We start from the raw sequence: 24,116 nt of genomic DNA on the forward strand, positions 1-24,116 counted from the left end.
TTCTGATAAGCAAAGTAAACATTGTTGTGGTTTATGATCCCTGTAACAAACACCAATAAAAATGAATTGAACTGTGTGACTGTAATGTTGGTACAAAAGAAAAAGTGACTCATGCTTGTTTGTTCATGGAGAAATAAAGTTCAAAAAGATGCTGAAATCACAAGATATGCTCTGAAATCAGTCATGCAACCTAATTCAGGATTCATCAATTCACATATTTATCTATACATGTCCACACACTTACCATGACTTTGCGAAGTTTGTAGCGTTGCGAGCGGATGTCGTCCATGAGCATCTCATAAGGCGTGAGCTGGTACTCGAAGGGTAGAGGGTTATATAGACGCTCCTGGACCTTCTTCAGCTTCACACCATGTCTTAGGTCCCTCATTACCTGCACCCAAAACCGTGCCTGTGGAAAAACACGTCCTGAACCAAAGTGCACTCTTAACAGAGCCCAGTCTGAATGCATTCAGCACCATTATTTTGGCTTGTGGGATTGCTCTTACCCAGTCAGCATTTTGCAACTCATTCAGGTCTTTGACGGGCTCCTGTGTTTCTCCTTCCATCTTTCGCAAATTCTGAGAGGAAAAAAAAAGACAGAAAAAGATCTTAAGACATATTCCTAAGGTTTCAGAAGACGGCTGTGAAGATCCTGCAAGGGGTCCATAGACATATACTGTATATAATTCTCAAAACTGAAAAAAATATATAAAATTTTATCTATGTAGAATTATTTTATTTTTTTCAAAAAAAAATTCAATTCCCAAAACTTATAAAAACATTTCTTAAAACATATTTTAAAATGTCTAAATAAAAATAAATGTATTATATATACAGTATCTCACAAAAGTAAGTACACCCCTCACATTTCAGCAAACATTTTAGTACATCTTCTCAAGGGACAATACTATAGAAATGAAACTTGGATATATTTTAGAGTAGTCAATGTGCTGCTTGTATAGCAGTATATATTTACTGTCCTTTGACAAAATAGCTGGAAACAAAAGTGAGTACAATGTACTGGAAATATTCAATAAAATGTAGTCTGAATTACTGTAACAGACGGCCTAGATTGTCCTCAGTCTGGTGTTAAAATAAGAAAAAGTCAATGTCGCTTTAACCATTGTGGGTCTGGCTTGTTTGTAAATCGATTTGTTCTCATGTGACAGACAGTCCCAGTAAGGAGGACAATATTAATCCATCAATATTGTAGCATGATCAATACGCAGCTAATCCAGTCTTTAACTACTTTAACTACACTACACTGGCAAAAGGTCATTTCCACACAGGGTTGAAGTTGGGACAACAGCATCCATGATGGTGGTAATGGCTATCACCTGCAACCAATCAACAAACTATAAAAACGTGTTTAGTAGACTTCAGCTCAGAGTATGCTCTCATCCTGTTTGTTTTGAGTTTAAGTGGTTTGACATTCACAACAAAATAAATGAGATTTACCATCACAGGACAAATGAAAATGTGTACGATTAAATTAGGATGTGTTCTGGCATAGCCTTCAAATTATATAAGCCAGGCTTATGGTCAGAACAATAAATCATTCTTTTGCTGCCGCCTGGATTGCTTATTAAATTCCTTTGGTGATTTTGCAGTCTTTCCCCCTCCTCAAAGTAGAAGTGTGCGTCCCCCTCTGGGCTTTACCCAGCCCTGACGCGGATTTAGCATGAATGAACAGAAACATAAAAGACAGAGCTAATGTCTGAGCAGAATGAGTCAGATCTCTTAAATCAAACACAACTGTGCTGCATCACAAAACAATCTAAAAGGAGGATGCATAAGAAAGAAAAAGAAACAGACACAGAGAAAAAAAGCTCTGAATCATCAGAGCGAGACTATTTCTGTCAATCTAGCTAAGATCAAAAGAACCACACAGCAGATTCTGCCCCTTTCCACTCGCTCTCTTCACTCCTCTTCTCCTCTAAAACATTCAATCCAGCTTCTAAAAATCTAAAAATGGTGTAGCATTCAGTTCAAAACTTCATCTAACTAACACACCTCCCAGTAATATTCAACTGAGCAATTGATTTGGGCTGCAAAGAAATTCTCATACTTCTATTACTCACAACCAGTGTGCAATTTGTCAATGTTATTTCACACTTTTGAAGACTTCACTATTATTTAACATGTGAAAATCAGAACTATTAAGATTGAGTAGGTGTGTGCATGAACTTTTCACTAGCAATGTTAAACATGCAAAAAGACGACCATGTCATAAAAAATTTATTTTGATAAGCTGTTGCACACTATAAATTGGCTTGTTTTTTGTAGTTAATAAATAAAGATTACAGGAGTACATTTTATAAGAAAATACGGTTTCATTCTTTCTACTTTAAAATTTCGTGTTTTATTCAATGTGTTACTTGTTCTTTTCTTTGTAATTGTTTGTGAAATTGACTTGCAACTTCCAAATGAAAATTGTTTCCACACCAAATTTGTTGAGTGTGAGTGTTAACCTCTATAACATTTAGCTTAATTCATTACTACTTTACTTTAAGGTTCATACATTGAAAAACTGACATTTTTGACAACAGGGGGAAAAAAAGACAGAAAATCACCACAAACTCCTCCTGCAAAGGTTGTGGAAAATGGGAGTCGCTTTGAAAATCCACTAGAAACAATAAACCATCCAGGAACCACACTAAATTAAATGTTCAATGATGCACTCATTGTAATCTTGCATACTATTTAGGACAGATAGCATGCGAAATTGGTCCTGGATTAGCTGTTTAAGATGTGTTTGACTAGAGATGGGACTAAATTCGGGTTTAGGATAGAGCAGCCCTGCTCTAGACCCATGATAAGTGCTCCTGTTTCACCCACGAGGCCACGACCCGCCAACATGTGACCTCCACCCAGTGCCACTTGGTGCTGGAGGATTAGGAGCTATAGCAAGCAGGTTAATGCAAACTAATGCCTTTGAGAGAAAGAACACATTCAGTGGGATAAGGCTCATGTTACATGTTCACATGACATCTGATTACATGTGACAGTTTAAACAAACAACACATTACACAAAAATGGGCTAAACATGCCTGTCTGACTAGGGAGATCAAACAGCTATCCCCTTAAAACTGCTTCTTACGAGCTTTAGTAATAAAATTAAATGCACACCATTATATATGTATGTGTGTAGTAATGGGTAGTGTGTGTATATATATATATATAGAACACTGGGATCAGGAAGCTAAAACACAATTACAATTCAATTGAACTCTAAAATCAAATTAGGAATTGAAAGAATATCTCAGAGTGTCAGAGACAAAGCAGAGACTGATCCTGACCATGTACAGGCTTCAGTGAGCACAGTCTAGTCAGACTGGGAGACTCAGAAAGAGCTGGTTATCCAGAGAGCAAAGAGTGTGTGCTCACTGTAGGACAGGAGAGATTGAGACAGAGATGCACTTCCTCCTTCACTGTCACAGATTTAAATCAATAAGAGACCTCCACATAAAAAAGAAAATTCATAAACTTAATAAAGAACTTTACAGCCATGACTGAAGTAGAACAAATAAAGATAATATAGGGACAGACAGCAGCACAGGCTGTGAGATATGTGTAGATGTGCCACCGCATTTGGGATGAACTGGAATGGAGGTTACGGGTCAGTCCTTCTCATCCAAGCCTGATCTCACAAATGCTCTACTGAATGAATGGGCAAAATTTTCCACAGAAGCACTCCAACTGGGTAGCCTTCCCAGAAGAGTGGTAGCTGTTATAGCTGCAACGGGAGGACCAACTCCATAATAATGTCTATGCATTTAGAATGCGATTTTATCACAGTCCCTATTGGTGTAATGGTCAGGTGTCCCAATACTTTTGTCCATATTGCATGAGGACGGACGGACGGACGGACGGATGGATGACATAGTGCAGTCATAATAGTGCAGTGCATGTTGTTTATTAATGAAATGTCAAGTACTGACAGGTAAAGATGTTCATAACTGATATCCATGAAAAGATAATAGCGAATCTCTTCAAAAAAGTTTCTGCATGACTTGAATGTAACATTTAGTCCCTCTTCTATGGCAAGCCATTTTAACATTTAATCATTTAAAACGACTAGTCTCTATTTTCATGCTACTAGTACTTATTTTTTAGATACTAGTATCTATTCCATTAAGTACTAGTACTTATTCATTAGCTACTAGTGCTTATTCTTTAGGTACTAGTGCCTATTCTTTAGATACTAGTACTTATTCATTAGATACTAGTACTTATTCATTAGATGCTAGTACCTATTAAATAGATACTAGTACTTATTCATTAGATACTAGTACTTATTCATTAGTTACTAGAACTTATTATTAGATACTAGTACTTATTCATTAGATACTAGTACTTATTCATTAGTTACTAGAACTTATTATTAGATACTAGTACTTATTCATTAGATACTAGTACCTATTAAATAGATACTAGTACTTATTCATTAGATACCAGTACTTATTCCAATAGTGACTAGTAATTATTCTTTTGTTACTAGTAACAATTATTATTTTTTTGCCATTGACTTCTATGGGGATCTGTCATTCAGATATCAACTATTCAGTTCTGACTAGTATGTATTCCAATTGTGACTAGTACATATATATTAGATACTAGTAGTTATTTATTAGGTACTAGTATGTATTCAATAAACACTAGTACTAAGTCATTAGATACTAGTACCTATTAAATAGATACTAGTACTTATTCTTTAGATACTAGTACTTATTCATTAGATACTAGTACCTATTAATTAGATACTAGTACTTATAAATTAGCTACTAGTACTTATTCAATAGATACTAGTACCTATTTATTAGATACTAGTATTTTTTTTCCCGAATGTTACTAGTACGATTTTTTATTTTACTAGTCACAACTGCTATTTTACTAGTCTTATGTTTTGACTAGTCAGAACGGCCACTGGAGAGTTAAATTAAAAATCTTACTAGTAACATTTGGAATAAATACTAGTATCTAATAAATAGGTACTAGTATCTATTGAATAAGTACTAGTAGCTAATTAATACGTACTAGTATCTATTGAATAAGTACTAGGGGTGGTAGTGGCGCAGTGGATAAGACACATGCCTTTGGTGTGAGAGACCCGGGTTCGAATCCACTGTGAGACACCAATGTGTCCCTGAGCAAGACACTTAACCCCTAGTTGCTCCAGAGGCGTGCGACCTCTGACATATATAGCAATTGTAAGTCGCTTTGTATAAAAGCGTCAGCTAAATGAATAAATGTAAATGTAAATGTACTAGTATCTATTTAATAGGTACTAGTATCTATTTAATAGGTACTAGTATCTAATCACTTAGTACTAGTATTTATGGAATACATACTAGTATCTAGTAATAGGTACTAGTATCTAAAAAATAAGTACTAGTACCTAATGAATAACTACTAGTATCTAATATATATGTACTAGTCACAATTGGAATACATACTAGTCAGAAATGAATAGTTGATATCTGAATGACAGATCCCCATAGAAGTCAATGGCAAAAAAAATTATTTGTTACTAGTAACAAAAGAATAATTACTAGTCACTATTGTAATAAGTACTAGTATCTAATGCATAAGTACTAGTATCTATTTAATAGGTACTAGTACCTAATGAATAAGTACTAGTATCTAATAATAAGTACTAGTAACTAATGAATAAGTACTAGTATCTAATAAATAAGAACTAGTATCTAATGAATAAATACTAGTACCTAATAAATAAGAACTAGTATCTAATGAATAAGTACTCGTATCTTTAAAAAGGTACTAGTACCTAAAGAATAAGCACTAGTAGCTAATGAATAAGTACTAGTATCTAATGAATAAGTACTAGTATCTAAAGAATAGGCACTAGTATCTAAATAATAGGCACTAGTTCCTAAAGAATAAGCACTAGTAGCTAATGAATAAGTACTAGTACTTAATGGAATAGATACTAGTATCTAAAAAATAAGTACTAGTAGCATGAAAATAGAGCCTAGTCAGTTAAAATGATTAAATGTTAAAACGGCTTGCCATACCTCTTCCATTTAGCCAATGAATGGTATGAGGGCCATGTTATATGCAAATATTGTTTTTAAGAGTTAATAGCATCCAAATAAAACCATGTCATAGAAGTATAACACTTCATTATAATGTTTGTTAATAAATCACTGGAAAACTTTTTTGACAGTTATATCAATAATAATTGGCTTAACTTACAAAGTTAAGAGCTTGCCAAACTAAAGTCTTGCTTTATTTTTAAAAATGGCTCTGAAAATAATATAATAATAATAATGAGGCACGTAAAGTCAAATATGTTAAGGTAAAAGGTATATAAGAACATATTTATAATAATCAATATATGGTTAAAAAAAAAATTCAGTAAATACCAAAATAATTACATATCCATACTTTAGCTAATTATTTATTGTAGTGGATTATAGAAGAATTTCATTAAATATTGAACAGAAATACCAGATCTGTGTAGATAATGTATATGTAAATGTCTGAGAATACTGAAAGCCCTGTAGGAAAACATTGGTACAAGATTTACAGTATTAAAACCTGATTAAACAAGCGTATGGCAATGCGTTAGGTAATAACGCACTAAAGCATTGTTGGTTTCAAACCACCTTCACAGTCCACGGCCTGTTTATGAGTCACTTATGCGGTCAGCCCACTCACTCTATTCTATCTGATAAACACAAACAGCCTCATGAGGCTTTCAGCAATGTAAATATACAGCGGTTTTGATTTTCACCCAATCATACCAATATTGTTGTAAGACGCTGACCGTTTCTTTGTTTTGTTTTTTTGGCATAAATGACACAGAACTGAGAACAGAACCCTGATAATATATATGTGTGTGTGTGGGTGTGGGTGTGTGTGTGTGGGTGGGTGTGTGGGTGTGTTTGTTTATATATTTTTTTTTTATTAACCCACTATTGGCAGTTGTGCCATAAATATCTGTGTAGACATGAGTGTCATATGAGGGTCATTACCTCTTTGGCACACTTGATCTTCTCCAAGAAGGTGCGTAGCTCCTTGGTCTCTGCGTACAGGGCTCGACATACGGCCTGGTAGTGGTTGGGAGCATCCGTTGGGCTGGGGAGGTGAGACGTGCAGAGCTGGAGAGGAGAAAACAGTGAGACTAAAATCACAGCATGAGACCAGGAATTCCCAAACCGAACCTTTTTAAGTTATTTCCATTTTTTATTATTATTTTATTGGCAATATTTCAATTTTTTTATTTAGCTGTTATTATTATTACCACTATTATTTTAAAAGTATCTATTTATTTAAATTTAAAATTTTTAGGATTTAATTAATTATTAGTTTTTCATCTACTCTCAAACCCCGTGCAGTTGGGGTTTCTGAAACCCTGCACTAGAGTACCATTGATTTGTTTGGGCAACCATCACATGACCAGATGTTGAGACGTTATTGTCCCTTAGACTGAGACCAAACAAGCAATGACAGGGGAAATGTAATTTTAAAATTTTAATTATTTCCCATTTGAATGTTGCTATAAATATACTATACACAAAAATGCTCCCAAACATTCCACTGTTTGCCCCATTCACAAGCAAATTGGTTACATTACGACTACAAATCTTTACTAATTGCTCTGTTTGTCAAGAAGTCTCTTTCCTAAAATAGTTCACATGGTTTTAGTGGAGAGAAGTGCATTTTAAGGTCAATGCATATCTCCTCCATCTCTGTCTGATAAGTTAATCCTTGCATCTTTTACAGACTTTAAGAAAATCATCTTCTGAATCAGTCTAAGTTAATTCTTGCATTACACATTATGATTTGGCACATAGCTGAGAGCCAAACCCAAAGCTTGCATGCCTAACAGCTCAAAAACACAGGCCCATTTAAAGTTCAGTGTCCCAGGTATAATAGTTTGAGCATGACACGCATTTTAAATATACAATTACTCCGACCAAAGACACCTCCAACCGGCTTAATGACATTTTCCCCACACCTTCCTTGAGCTCTGCCCTCTTCAGGAATGTCTTACACAGCGTAGATTCACTATCTCCATGACGTGTTTTGCTGAGGAATCACGCCAGACGAGAATACTGACTACGCCAAGGGAAAGTGAATAAAACTTAGGGGAGGAAACCTGCTAGACTTGACAGGAGGAAGATAAGAAGTGAAAAAAATGGATCAGCGTTTAAGGAGAATGTGGCGGAGGATGTTAAAAGAATGCTCCACAAAGTCCTTTTACTTTCCCATTCCAAGCGAATGGGCCGATATAATAAAAGAGGCACGTCTCAACGGTAGTACACTATCTTTATCTTTTTGTAAACCTTTCTTTGTCTAATTAAAGAATTTAAAAGGTTTCACCAGGCAGAGTATAAATACAGTCAGTCAGCTTGAAGAAATCTAATGTCATGGTTCGTTTCTGTGCTCGACCTCAACACTAAAGTCAAAGACAGAAAGGAAGGAATGAAAGGACAGAGATGATCTAACTTGTCCTGAAAAGGCCCTGCAGAATAATGCAGAACGTACTGTGACCCACACTGACCATTACCAGATGCATGTTGTTGTTTGATGCATGGGTATTTTTATTGCGAACAACAAGTTAAAGGTACTGCTTATTACGATGTTGACTCATGCTAAAGCTTGTATCTGTGTGCACACAGTCTGGACATATTCTTTCTTTCCACAGCTCGTAAAGATTTCCTCCATTAGCATATTGATAAATATGACTGTAATTTAAAATAACTGCTGCTAAGTGTCTAAACTAAAGGCCTTTATGGAGTCTCTGGGTAATGTGTTACTGGAGTGGGCCTGAGGGAGCAGCATAATGAATACCAGCTGAGAAAGTATCTCTCAGTAAATAACATTCACAGATCTTAAGAGAGAATAGATTAATCCAAGATCTTGCTTCCCAAGACCCACAAAGGGGGAAAACTGGACTTTTTTATTTATGTAAAAATACATTATTCATATGCATAAAAATACATATTTCAATAAGATTTTAACTCTTTCCCCGCCAGTTTTTTTTATTTTTTATGTTGTCAGTCAGCGCTTGAATTTTTGATCCCCCCAGCATATTATTTTGTTGTATGAATATATGAACATACAATATATCAAAACAAAGAACAGAGCCTCTGCTTCTAAACAAAGACAAAAAAATAAAATAATTCTCTAGCTTCATGTATTCTTTTTTATCAACACTTGAATGTGGGTGAGTTTCATAAAAAACATTTTGAACAAAAAGCTGAGAAAATTGCATTTTTGCATGTTTCGCCCAGATCGGATTCAGATTCAAAATGATGATCGACACATAGATGGGGAAGATCGAGTCCATCAACACCTCCAATGCTTCACAGCTTCACTTTTCATGGGTTTGTCATTTTATTCGGTAACATTAGGCAGTTTTGATTTATATGCTGCTTAAGCTGGGGCCGCACTAAAAGACTTTTCAAATGTGAGAGACCACAAACATGACGATAAGAAATCATAGATTTAACCATTTTGTTCCTCTAGTGTGTGGAGAGCATCAATGTGACCAGGAAAGCACAACACACACTTACAGATTCCATTCACAAACAACCAGAATCCCGCCTCTGAACACAGGAAATCTCGCAAAATCTGTCGCATCAAACGTGACTTTAAAGTAAACAAACATGGCGGACGACCGGCAAGAAGAAATGGTGCTTATAGTGCATGGACTGCTTTTTACAGAAAATTGAAAGGAAAATGTTTAGATTAAATCGTGGAGACGGTGTGAACATGGACCTTACATGTTACAGCTCGCTTTCTGATTGGATATTGTTTTGTTTCACGTGATAATCTCCAGAGTGTCCAAAATTCCAAGTGTTGTGTCATAAGTTACGGAAAATTCCGTCAATGGGAGGGAAAGAGTTAATAAAATTATGATACGATAACATTTAATTAAATTATGATCAAATTGATGGTAACACTTGTTACGTATGTTACATGTACTTACAATAGTATTAACAGTTAATTATGCATAATTACATGCAACTAACCCTCAACCAAACCCTAATCCTACCCTAACTCTATAGTAAGTGCACTTAATGAATATTACTCAGTACTTAAATATATAATTACACTGTAACAATGACATCGTAAAATAAAATGTAACCAAATTATAACCTGTATAACCTGATGTATAATGATCTATCAATACTTACAGAAATGATGTCACGGTAGCCACGAATGTTGGAGACTTCTGCAGGTTCTTCCTCTCCCTCATCCTCCTCTTCCGTCGCCTCGTATCCCTCATCAGGACAGTCCGTTTCCGTGTCTGCCATGTTGGTCATGAGGTCGATGAGCTGCTCCAGAGGAGGGCTGAGTTCTCGCTCCTCATGCTCCTTCAGCCCGTAATCCAAAGCCTTGTAGATCATTATACCCAGAGACTCTATGATCTGTAACACACAAAGTCACATTCGTCAAGCATTACTGAATAAATAACCATAAAGTCAGAAGCAAAACTTTAGTTTACAACCCATATCATGACCACTGATAAAAGGCATCAGAAGCTAGCTCAAGAGAAAGAGCCTCTTGGATAAGCCTCATTGCAGTCTTATGACTCTCAAAGGCCGGCATGGTTTAATGGAGGGGGAATTCAGATGTTCGGATGTGACAAACGCTGGATACTTGGGCTTGACAATAGTGCTGCATTTATGTTATCTGTTGTAAACCTGTCTTGTCAAGATACATTATAGGATTTATGCTAATGAATGTCAATTGATGAATTACTATAAATAAATGAATTGTATTTAAATACAATAATTTAAAAAAATAGTAAAAAAAAAAGCAACAATTTTTATTTTTGCAAATTATTTTATATATAATTATTTATGCTAATGAATGTCAATTGATTAATTATTATTAATAAATTAATTGTATTTAAAACAATAAGAATGTGTTCATCTTGACGCTTTATAAAAAAAATTATATAGCAACAATATTTATTATCCCTTATCAGTTATTTATGCTTTACAATTAATTTTTTGTTGTAAATTAGTCATACATATACAAATTAGAATAACTGTTACGATATTAAACAATGTATTTGATATTTATTTCATTATTCATTTAAAGATACTCTGACATTATATAAAAATATATGATACTGTTAATATTATTAGTGTTAAGGACATTTAATTATTTACTCTTTCATTCATATTAAACCATATTCTGACAAATTATATACAACGTTTCTAAATATAGCAAAAAAAAAATTTAATTTGAGCCTCATGGTCAGAGAAAATTAACACCTTTCAGTGAATCAAATTTCCAGATAAATCTGAACCCATGCTGTGTCCCACCGTGTGCCTGACTGTTTCTGTGGACACAAAGGCCCTCTGTTATCACATGAGCCATCAAGGAGTTGATTGACTGGCCTAGTGTTTTGTAAAAGCTCAATATAAGGTTCATGTAACAGAAGCGGATGTACTCGTGAGTCAACTAAAATTCAGCCTGGGAATCACTGAAGCTGGGTTCACATCGGGAGACTGTCATGACCCAACAAGCAATCGATTAAACCTTACTAATACAATTGAGCTGCAAGAACAGCTCATGCAGGGCAAATTATATTATGCAATTACTGAAAGAGTGGTAAAACCAACTATTTTGCCAATGCAAAAGTTTGGCAAACATCTCAGAACAACAAGACGGTCTGATAAAGAAGTTCAAATAAGGAAGAATCAAGACAATCTAGATAAAGATTTACTCTCAACCCTTTGTCAATAAACTTAAACAAAACTCTAACATGCAATAGAGAATTAATTGTTTATAAAGAGAGCTATACGAAACGCCTTATCAGCGAAAAGAGATCAAAACCAACATAATTATTATGTAAGAGACTGCTCAAACAGATGAGGTTTCGCCATCATGTCTCCTAAACATTTCACCACTTCCAGCGCTGATGTACAAACCAAGACTCATCAGAGCTGCTCATCTCTATATCAATATTGACATTTTCCAGGCGTGGATTTCCTAGTTCATACCCGCTTAAACATGCTGTGTTCCAGACGTTAATCCTTGTCATGAGGAAAACAAATATTATAAGTGTCCTGCTCTTATGTAATCTAATCGTGTATGTAATACACTACACAAGAGCTCAGATACATGATTCAAGTCTAGCCAGCATAGGATTGCAAACACAGATGGACCCTAAACAGTGTGTAACAGTCAAGGATTCATGACTTGTTTTTAGTTGTTTAATAACACTTCAATGCGAGTGAGAATTCTCATATCTCATAATGTTATAAATAGGGATCAATCTACAGTATATTACAATTCTGGCTAATACAGATGATAGTTATTACCATTAAATGGTCAATATAAAAATGTTACACTATTTTGTATTTAATACTATTCAGTTTGAGATTTGCCAGATTACATTTAACAGTGTTATAAAATTATTACTGTTTTGAAAGATTAAAGCGGTACTTTACCACTTTCAATAAAACTTGGTTTCCTACAAAGTAGAAACTAGAAAAGCGAAGAAAAACTAATTCGGAGCTACCTGACAGGAGAAAACAGGGGGAAAAAAGGCTGTTGTCTTCCCTTTCGCAAAATAGGCAGGAAAACTTCACCACCCATAATGCACTGGGCACTGTTGCTGTTGCTAAAGCCCTAAACGGCTTAGCTCCAGTCTATTTAACGGATCTTCTATCACCCTATAATCCATCGCGCTCTTTAAGATCACTAAATTCAAGGCTTTTGGTCATACCTAGGATATCCAGAACCACCAAAGGAGGGAGAGCATTTTCACATTTGGCTCCAAAAATCTGGAATAGTCTTCCTGATACTGTTCGTTGCTCAGACTCGCTCTCCCAGTTTAAAACTAGATTAAAGTCGCATCTCCTCAGCCAGGCATTCATATAATCCTACAGTTCAAACTACAATCCGGCCTCTAGCTCATAAATGCCAGAGGAGAACTGGCCCCCGACTGAGCCTGGGTTCTCCCAAGGTTTTTTTTCTCCATTAGGTAACCTGATGGAGTTTTAGGACACCATTAGGTCACTTGATGGAGTTTTTCGGTTCCTTGCCACTGTTGCCTTTGGCTTGCTCAGTTGGGGATATTTTGGGGATATTTAATTTAATTTTATCAATCAATAAATTCCTCTTGAAACAAACTTTGTTGTATTATTTTAATTTAATACTGTGAAGCTGCTTTGATGCAATCTGTATTGTGAAAAGCACTATACAAATAAACTTGACTTGACTATAGTATTACATTTTTACCATAACGCTGTTTGAAGAATATACATAGCCAAATATAATTTTCAGTGATCAACCTACCCTTACAATAACTGTTCTGTTAATAACCCTCTGTCGATCCGGCTGTCCGTGTGCGGGGTACAAAAATGCAAAATTTGTAGTTTTCACGAAAGCCAAAAGTTTTAATACATGTAAATTTCTTGGCCTAGGTAACATGGAGAATGAGTAAACATTGTTCATTAACTTCATTTACATATACTACCGACATTGTAACAATACAAAGCGGGTTGAAAATTGGCAAAGTTAGACTTCATTCAATGACTGAGAAAGTAATGTAAAAATAGAGGAAACGAGCATGCAAAATTAATTTTAAATAATATTATTTAATATTTATAACTAAATAAAATTCAGTATAGATCAGTATAGTCAAAGTCAACCAATACAGATCAACTTCTAAACACATATATCAAATCGACATGTTTAAACCATGTCCTGTTCAGTTTTCCAGCCTTGTGCCATGATTCTTGTCACTCTCACATAACATAAGTCCTGCCCTCAGTATAAAAACTCTGTTATGAACATTCTTCCGTCGATGTCCTTTTATTCCATAATTTTCAGGTGTGGTCAACATCAACAAAGCATCAGACATCCACCTCAGTTACACATCTGGGAGAGGCAGAGCTTTTACATAACATAAGGTCACCGAAAACGGAAAGTCAGGAGGAGGAGGATGTTGTATGATGATGCAACATGCAGAGACAGCTTATCGAGTGGCTCATCATTTATTAAATAATAGAGAGATTGTTTGGCACATGTCAGTAACTAACAGCCCTAAAGCTGAATGTAACAGTTTTGCTAATTGTTTCACCCAGACAACAGATCCACATATGACAGGCCTATTTTTTTTTACACACACATACACATACATACACATATATATATACACATATACATATACATATACATATATATATATATATATATGAAGAGTTCAGATGCAAAAGCCTCTAAATGCCATTTGAAATTTTCTTATAGAATGATCATTTTTATCAAGCTTGTATATTTAAGTTCAGTAATTTCACTTAAATGATAATTAATAGGTAATCTTCATTGCCATTTAAGTGAAATTATTGAATTTAAATATACGAGCTTGATAAAAAATTATCATTCTATAAGAAAATTTCAGATGGCATTTAGAGGCTTTTGCATCTGAACTCTTCATATATACACACACACACACATATATACATACATACACACACACACACACACACGCTGCTTTTTCCTGCAGTAGTGCTAGTTAAAGGTATAGTATCCTTATGCTTGCGTGCATGTAATTCACAAGCAGTGGAGGGTGTGACTGTGAGAACATCGAGTTCCTGCAGACGTCCTGAAACAGTGGAGGAACACAGGACTATTCTCTCTAGGCTTGTGACTCGGAAGGAATGAGGAAAAAAATGAGTTTGAGAGAGAGCAGTGATGGTGGAGACAGCAAACATCCTGACACACTAACACATACAGGGCTAAATCCAGTCAGAAGCACAAGACTTGAACTAGACATGCATGAGAGAATTTTTATGCCAAATCATTGTTTATTTTCTGATAGTGGAGACCATTAGTTTTATTGGTCATGCCATGCATATCAGATGTAAAAACTAACCCTCAACTCCCAACAAACCCACTTTGGAGTGATATTTCATCTCCCTCGGTTTAAGTTCACAATAATGATGCAGTTGCCTTCCTCTCTTGTGAGCTCTCTCTCTCTCTGTCTCACGCTACGCAAAAAAATGAAGACACAGGCTACTGTTCACTCAGCCCAGTTCACATGACATCACTGCTCCGAGGCAAATCCTGAGTTTGTTAAGCCTGTTCTCAAGGCCTGATTTAAGGATGAACAATATTCATAACCCTAACAGTTTGTTAGTTGCTCTTGATTTTTTAAATATGTTTTGTGCATGCATAAATAAGACAATTTATTTTAATTAGCTAGTTTTGTAAATTGCCTCTGCCCAATAATTATGATTAGTTTAATTTAAAAATACACATTTTAATAATTTAGTAATTGCAGTAATAATAAAAAGGTGACTTGATTGCATTTACATCAAAATGACTTTTTATAAAAAATACATTTTTATGCATTGTATATAATAATTGTTGTATATAATAATTCATAATAATATGTAGGCTATTATTATTATTATATAATAACAATAATAATTACTGTTATTCTTATATAATAACAATAATAATTATTGTTATTATTATATAATCTACTAATCTAATTAAAAATATTTTTCTTTTTTCTTTACTATATTCTTTTCCTATGGTATTTGTATACCAGAACTATAAGTGAACCTGACTAAAGCAGCAAAAACATAAGTCTCACCATTAAAAGCCATGTCCCAAGCACTTGTACAAAAAAAAAAAAAGAAAAAGAAAAAAAGTACAGTAGCTTTGTTTGAACCAGAGTAAGTTTTACAATTAATTGTACACTCCTATGGCTAACTTTCCTAACCCAAAAAAAAAATTATAATAAAAAATGATATTTATATTCCAAGCAATTCAAAACCATCATGGCGAACAGTGTGCATCTGAAGTGTCTCAGCTGAAGGAAATAATCCATTGATTATTTATCAGCTTTAAGAGTACATTTACACAACAACGATATGCTTAAAACTGAAAAGTTTGAGTTTTACAGACGACACCATTGTCAAAACGATCTCCATTCACACGGATCCGTGAAAAGGACACAAAAAAACGGTGTATTCTGCTGCCAGGCTGTTAGATGGCGATGAAACACTATAGACTGAACACGTAATACGCATGACGTCAACGTCTTAAGAGATTCGCGTTTTTAGTTGAAAACAGTGTCCTGTAAACAGCCCTTAAGATATCAGCCAAATCTTCTTATCAGGCCGATAAAGATAACATTAATTAAAAATAAATACATATCGGCAGATACCGATAAGGTGGCCGATGTATCGTGAATCCTTACACAACTAGCAAACAGCATTCTTACAGTAACAAGGGCTATCAGACGCAGTTGGGAGCCGCTCTCCTCCCCTTATTGAGTTAGCATGCCAGTGCCTTTACACAGATGTGGGCAGCAGTCAGCTGTCTGCTGAAACATCGGCATGTGGCTCAGCACACACACAAGCACATGATGCGTGAACCAATGTGTGCACAGCCGCATACATAAGAGGCCATGTGTTTCTGTAACCTCTTAACAATGTGCCACAAACAAACAGCATTCAAATTCTGAATATTTCTAGACTTTATCTGAATCATTCCAGAAACAATATTAAGAGGATGGTCTGCCAAATCGTCCACAGCAGACCTCAATGGCACATAATCAATAGAACAGCTTGTACTGAGTCAAATCACATTATGCAAAAGGGAGGGGAGGTTTCCAGGTTATTTATTTATAGACGGCTGACCCTGTTAAGATGGACCATCTAAACTACAGCGCAGATGAGAGTGAGACAAGATGAGACAGGTTCTTCATCACTGTTCATTCACACCAGTTATTGTGTCTATTCACTAGGGGGTTATTGTGTTGATCATCAGTGCACAATGGGAAGGGATTAACATCAAAACATAAGATGAATTTCTTATAAAGACAAAGTGGAAACCATTCATTAGTTTCAGCCTCAGACTCATGCTATTGATTAAGACATTAAAGGGATTAGCTCACCCAAAAATTGTGTCATCATTTACTCACCCTCAAGTTCTTCTAAAACCTGTATGAATTTCTGTCTTCGGCTTAACACAATATGGTAGTTGATGGGCCCCATTGACTTCCACAGTATGGGGAAGAAAATGGAAGTCAATGGGGCCCTGTCATCAATAGTAACAATAGAATTTTCATTTTTGGGTGACCTAACCCGTTTAAGCAGCAGGGAAACTATATCCATGTGCAAAAAAAATAAAAAAATCTGATTACTTTAGTGTCATAAGCCCTATTCGCACGGGATAAGTATTACCTGGTGACCTCTAGTAATTTGTAATAATCGCGGAGATTGTCTGTGATCTTAATCCCGTGCGAATCGGCCATGTCTGTAATTTGTAAAGTAAAAATTCCCCCGCAAATGACCTACCATGTTTCGCCGAACAACGAGGTCCTGTGATAATATTAGTCCCGTGCGAATCGGCATCTCTGTGATTTGGCGAGTCATTTCTAATTTTGTCAATGTTTTGTTTTTTTGGTCCGCTTTTTTATCCATCTTTCGCGAAGAATGGAGATTGCTTTGGAGTGTTTTGATAGTATTTGGGTGCGGGTCGGGTCATGGCTAGCCTACACTAGGGCTGCACGATATTGGAAAAAAAAACATTGCAATATTTAGAACATATTTCTGTAAGAATTTGGTAAATCTGGAAAACAAGTGTTTTCTGGGTCGGCTGCAAAGATGACGATAGGCTACTGACTCACGATCTTCGCAGTATCCTAGTGAACGCACTGGAGAGAAATTATGCACATTTAATTTTATTTTGTTTTGAATGGTTTTGTAATGAGATTTCTGTAGATAATAGATATATTTATATATATATATATATATATATATATATATATATATTTTTTTTTTTTACGTGTGTGAGGAGAGTTGGCTACCTTATACGCTGAGTTTCGGTTCATGGATGATAGCGCTGTTCAGTTGAGGCGCTGGCGCCCTCCGTGTCTTGAATATCTATATTTAGGCTACTTCTTACTTATTAAATCCAGGAAATTGGATAATAAAACACTGATTAAAATTAAGATACAATTAATACAAAACAAAATTCGTTTTAAAGAAAGGCTTTGTGCTTTCTGTTTTAGGTATCTGTGAAAGTTTTAAAGCAGTCTTTTAGTGCTGCGTTCAGAGCGGTCGCGTCCGTTATGAAGAACGGTCACGTTTTCCTCATAAATGCGAACACGAAAAATAAAAGACAAAATACTTTTAAAAAAAGACAACCATCCACAACTTTATAACACTACAGTTAAAGTACCTCTTTTTGTAGCCGAAATAGTCCCAAATAAGCAGATCGAAGCTATAGGATTGCCAGTGAATGTTGGCTGTGAGCGGTGAGCAGCGGCACATTGTTCCATGTTCCTTACAGACATGTATAGCAGCATGCGGTAAGGAACATTCTTCTGTTTATGTTATATCATACAGACCTATAATAACGACAAGATATTTCCAAGCAATAGCCAGTTGACATCATATCCGGGAGATATGTCAGTAATTTCGAGTAAAATCACAGGCTTCGTTTATCCCGTGCGAATGCGCCACACGAAATTCAGATGTGGGTGGGTAATTTGTAAATCACACGAGGTCCCCAGATAATACTAATCCAGTGCGAATAGGGCTTTAGATAAATATAGATTTTATGAGGCTATAGATTCTGAATATTTGAAATGGTTTCAATACTCATTTTCTGCAATATCGATGCAGCTCATACTTTCCATGATGATTACAGCATTTCTCAAAAAATATAATGAGAAGAATTTGTAATCCTGCTATCAGCAACTTAAGGTCTCCCTGCAGGTTTCTGCCAAAATAGAAGTTCAAGGGTTTAACTCTTGGAAGTGAAGAAATTAAGACATTGTACTGTATTGTAGTATTGTTTACTACTGTAAACTAAAACAATTAATATACTTATGAAATATTTATTTACAGTACAGTTGTATTACGGTAGTAATATACTTCTGACTTAAAATGTTAATATTATTATTATTATATAATCCCTCTCGGAGCGTGAGGAATCTCAGACAGCAGAGTTACAGTTAATGAGAAAATACTTTGACTTGGCTATGGTCACGAGTAAATGAACTTGGATACTGGTCCTTAATGTTGTGGCAATTTGTCCCTGTGGTATTGAAAATGGTATCCAATTCCAATATTTTTCCAGGTATTGTATCAAGGTTAGAAATTCCAGAATCATGACAACATGGCAGTCAGAGTTTCACTTCCCATCTAACTATACCTTTCATGACCTATATAAGCTAAACTGGACAGCTTATTCAAAAACTGGATTCTGTATTCATAAACTTTTCAAAAGACTTTCCAAACCACTTAAAAGCGTTTCCTTAGCAACATTCCATTAATAGTTATTCATTCACCAGGTGGGTTTCCAGCAGTACTAAGGACAAACTAAATAAACACTAAATCTCTGCTCATCCAAGATGAACTAAGCAAACATTCCCATGTGAACAGTTAAATCTGAACTGTCTGTGTCGGTTTGACTTTCTCCGTGAGATCAGTGATGGTGGAGGGGAAAAGGCCACCCATGTGAACTGAGCTGACAGGAGAGAACAAAAACGTCCTGCCACTTCTTCCACGCATATACATTGCAGCTCTATGAAAAAGAATATGAACAATATGCCTGGTTTGACATCCCACCTCAACTAAAACAACTTTGGAGTGATATTTCATCCAACTCAGGACATACAAATTCACAGTAAGATGCAGTTGTTTTCCTTTCTCCTGAGCTCTATCCGTCTCTCACGTGACAAAAAACAATGAAGACACAGGCTACTGTTGTCGGAGTCCTTCTCACATGACATCACTGCTCCAAGGCAAAGTTTTTTTCACCATTTCACCAGCATCATATGGAGATGAGCCACTCAAGAGGAGCAGAACAATGCCATTCTTCTCGAATTTACTCAACCGCCTCATGTCGAACCTTTGAAGATAAACTCAGGGCAGGATTTCTGACCACGCATTAGGAGCACATTCTCCAAGACCGCAGACGCCCAGGGGCCTCAACCACACCTTGATAAACTTACATGGTTGCTTCACGGTCACATATGAATGAAACAAGTTGGGGGGAATGGCGGTTGTGCTCCAGGGTCCCATGGTCCTTTTTCCAACCCTGGATAATACTGTATATGAACAGGGTGTGAAATGAACATCCACCGCCAACCAAATGTTTTCATTTAGTGGCTAGATAACAGAGCAGTTGCTTTATAATTGTAGTGTCCGTTGTCCAACTTAACTAAATGGTTTTTATTTCTATAAAAAGTAGGGGCGGTGCTGCGGTAGGCAAGTACTGTAATCGGTGTATGGCCAAAGATCATACAACACCAGTAACACGGACTACCACAGCAAGTCTAACAGGGTGTCAAAATTATTTTGCCCATATACTGTTATATTTAGTTGCTGGTAAAATTGGGCATTCACCAGTCACTAGTGGTAATATGTGATATTATCGTATCACATATGAAACAATGAGAAGTCAATTAATATTTTTTTTTAGTTTGCATGTGTTTTTTGTTGAGTATCATATTTAATACATCAGGCTTTTATGCCTCATATAGTAAGATAAAATGAGAATATGGAGACTTGAGAAGGAAAAAAAGATACTCAAGGAAGTAAAAACATCTCAATTTTACTCAGATTCCCAAACTGAGGATCATCAACTGATAATCGAGATAAAGCGATTATTGTGCCACATTCCGTTACATTCCTTTAAATGCTTAATTTTATGATCAAAGCTCTGTAGATTTCATTTTGGGAAGCAAAACATAATGCAATGATAATTGAGAGAGAATAAATGATAATTGAGAACATTTTAACGTGATTTTTCTAAAAATAATAGATAATCAAATAAACCTTGAGTTGCTTCAGTCCAGTAAGTGTTGATCTTGAAATATAAAGTTTTAGTATAAAATACACAACCTGAAAGAGGATGTTTTTATAATTATACTAAAAGGCTTTTTCCTTACAAAAAAAAAAAAAAAAAAAAAAGTATGAGCCATCAATCAGAGGGCAGAAGGCATGTAGTAGATTGTGCACAACAGGTTCCTCAGGAAAGTTTTGATCATATTGCACTGATAACACTTTTTGCAGAATGAGTCCGATACCGATACTTTCATTTTAGGTACTTGTCGATACCAAGTGCAGATGCCTGTATTCATTGCATTTGGAATTTTTTTAAATATAGAGAAACCAAAACAATTCATCATATCATATTAGTTGGCTTAATTCATTTAGCAAAGATACTTACTTCAGTAATTTTCACAGTTAATTATGCATGTTAAAATGTTTTGTACAAGCTTCTGTGACTTTCAATGTTCATTGTATTGGTCTATCGTATTTTATCTTTCATTTAATAGCAACAAAGATACAAATAAAATACACAGTGCTATTCAGGTAGGTCTTACAGTAGTTTCAGCTGAAATGTAATAAAGTAATCAAATGTAAAATCACACTCTTTACTGTAAATACAGATTAATCCTTAATTAAAGTTACAAAAGTTAATCAGTCTAGAACAGAGGAGTGATTTACTTGTCTATTGTTGTTTGATTAACATTAAAAACACTATATTAATAGTTTTTTATTATTACACTAAATTACAAACGACTATGCTTACTGGAATAAATCGCCAAGATTTATTCGACAATTATGAATGAATTTGTCCGTTCAAGCATAAGACGACGCGAAGAGGAAACCTCTCACAAAGCACGCATGTATTGAATTGAGTTCTCTTTCGTGTCTTCTTGCGCTTAAAGGGATACTTCACCGTTTTTTCATATTAAACTATGTTATTCCCTTAACTAAGACGAGTTGATACATACCTCTATCGTCTCAGTGCGTGCACTAAATCCCTCTGTCTTGCGGCGAAACTTTGTTAGCCCAGTTCATTTAATATGGGCCAAGCAGAGAAGATACCAAACACCTCCACGTTTTCCCTATTTAAATACAGTTACTCGCGAAGTGTAACTCGACCTAGGACGGTGACACAAAACAAAACGTTTCGCTTTTCTAAGCGTGTAAAATGGATAACTATATTGTATGGCGGAATACCATAGCAAGTGCTTGTAAGCACCTCGACTTGGCGCAGTAATATCTTCACTCGTGAAAAATCCTCTCACCGGCCCCCGCTCCCTCTAGTGAAGATATTACTGCGCCAAGTCGAAGTGCTTACAAGCACTTGCTATGGTATTCCGCCATACAAAATAGTTATCCATTTTACACGCTTAGAAAAGCGCAACGTTTTGTTTTGTGTCACCGTCCTAGGTCGAGTTACACTTCGCGAGTAACTGTATTTAAATAGGGAAAACGTGGAGGTGTTTGGTATCTTCTCTGCTTGGCCCATATTAAATGAACTGGGCTAACAAAGTTTCGCCGCAAGACAGAGGGATTTAGTGCACGCACTGAGACGATAGAGGTATGTATCAACTCGTCTTAGTTAAGGGAATAACATAGTTTAATATGAAAAAACGGTGAAGTATCCCTTTAAATATTCAAATTGTTTTAATATTTAAAAAGTTAATTTTAACCAAACTGCAAACTTTACAATGATGTCTGTAAAAAAGAGATGCTATCGGGTTTTTGGTATCGGAGCATTTTAATAACTACGAGTACACGAGCGTAGTATCATGCATCCCTAATATTGACAATTTAGAAGCCTTAGGGTTTATAGGGTTAAACATTTTGCAATATGCTGAGAATTGCGATAACATATATTTGTATATATTGCCTGCATTAAATGCCCACAAAAGACCTGATTTAACATCAGCTTTGCCATCCTTGGTTAACGCTAACGCTATCTCTGGATGGTGGCGTGTGAGGTGAGTTTTATTATTTTCACATGACACTCCAACCAAATCCCGTATGTCATATCCACCTCATTCGTTCTTGTTAAAAAAAATCCAAAATAAGTCTATACATTTGATTTAAACGTGCACCACTGTGCTGTATAGGTTTTCTCCCCCACCCCTACCAGCCACCCTTTGGTAAAAAAAAAAAAAAAAAAAAAGTACATTTCACAAGCTGTATAAGAACACAAACAGTATTTAAGGGGCATTTAAGGACTGTTTCCCAGGAACATTTGGAACCTAAAGTACAGAAAGACATCCACTCAGCACTAGACTGGCACAGAGATGAACCGCTGAAAGCAAAAGAATGGACTACAAAAAAACACTATGAGAAAGTGAATGAAAGAGAAAGCGAACAGTTACATAATGATCTGGGCACATCCAGAACCCTACAGCAAGGTGGACATTTGTTTCCCTCCGACGAGCACTGTGACTCCCTGTGCCATACACAGACTGACAGGAGGACGACTTGTGCTACTGTTCCAATGTAGGAAAAATTGTTCCTACTGCCTCAACTCTCTCTGACCTCAATCAAGCAAAAAATGAATGGAAAAATGAATGGAAAATCTTTATAAGGTTGACTCATGGACAAACCAGTATAAATCTCATCAGACAAAGCCATTCAGCAGTTTAGTCCACCACTCAGTGACAGAATCCACAGAAGCCACAGGTTAGGGTTACGCAAACCTACTTATTGAAACTAAACGGATTATATCAAAGCATTCCAGATAGGGATATTTAAGTGTTTGTTTAATTGTAGTAACTCTCAGAAGTTACTGCAAAGATACTTCTAGTCAGTAGGATGTCTAAAGTGGACTACTGGAATAAAGTATTACCGATAATCTTCCAGAAGGCACAAGACAATATGTTGAATAAGAGAACAACTTGTTTTTTGATGCTTATTACGTGGCTGAAAAGTGATGGTTGTGCGTAAATTGGCTCCAAATGCGAATGTGAAAATTAAAAATAACGTTGTGCGTCAAGGCTGTGTGTGACCGGGCCAAAGTACTCACACATTCTACCTCATCCTTACACAAAAACACACTCACACAGTCAGCTGAGGAAGGGAAGTTATGCAGCGAGGTGAAAGAAACAGGCTTTGTGCAAAGAATAAGAAAACCTCCGGAGAATAAACCACGAGAGCATCAAGCTCACAGCTAACAAAAAAAGTTCCCCAAAACCACACAACAACTAAAAAAAAAGAGAAAGCAAAAGTGAGATGAGGGGTATTTCAGAGGTGAATTGTTTAAAAAAAAACTCTGAAGGGGAAGTTGTAATGGGAATTTACTTGAGTCTCAACAGGTGTTTTACAGACCATCAACATTCTTCC

The 24,116-nt window shown here is 35.8% G+C and overlaps 1 protein-coding gene across 3 annotated transcripts in view; it reads right to left on the minus strand.

Moving 5' to 3' along the window:
* Window positions 1–24,116, minus strand: part of spire1a (spire-type actin nucleation factor 1a) — a 57,767-nt gene that overhangs the window by 16,178 nt on the left and 17,473 nt on the right. For all 3 annotated transcript variants that reach the window (XM_082186080.1, XM_082186082.1, XM_082186081.1), the window contains exons 3-6: window positions 10,170–10,403; window positions 6,999–7,124; window positions 507–578; window positions 245–409 (exon numbers count right to left, since the gene is read on the minus strand). In XM_082186080.1, coding sequence (XP_082042206.1) covers window positions 245–409; window positions 507–578; window positions 6,999–7,124; window positions 10,170–10,403 — 597 coding nt within the window. The remainder of the gene's footprint in view (window positions 1–244; window positions 410–506; window positions 579–6,998; window positions 7,125–10,169; window positions 10,404–24,116) is intronic.

This window comes from Leuciscus leuciscus (genome assembly GCF_965113295.1).
Source record: "Leuciscus leuciscus genome assembly, chromosome: 12".
NCBI classification, from domain to species: Eukaryota; Metazoa; Chordata; class Actinopteri; order Cypriniformes; family Leuciscidae; genus Leuciscus; species Leuciscus leuciscus.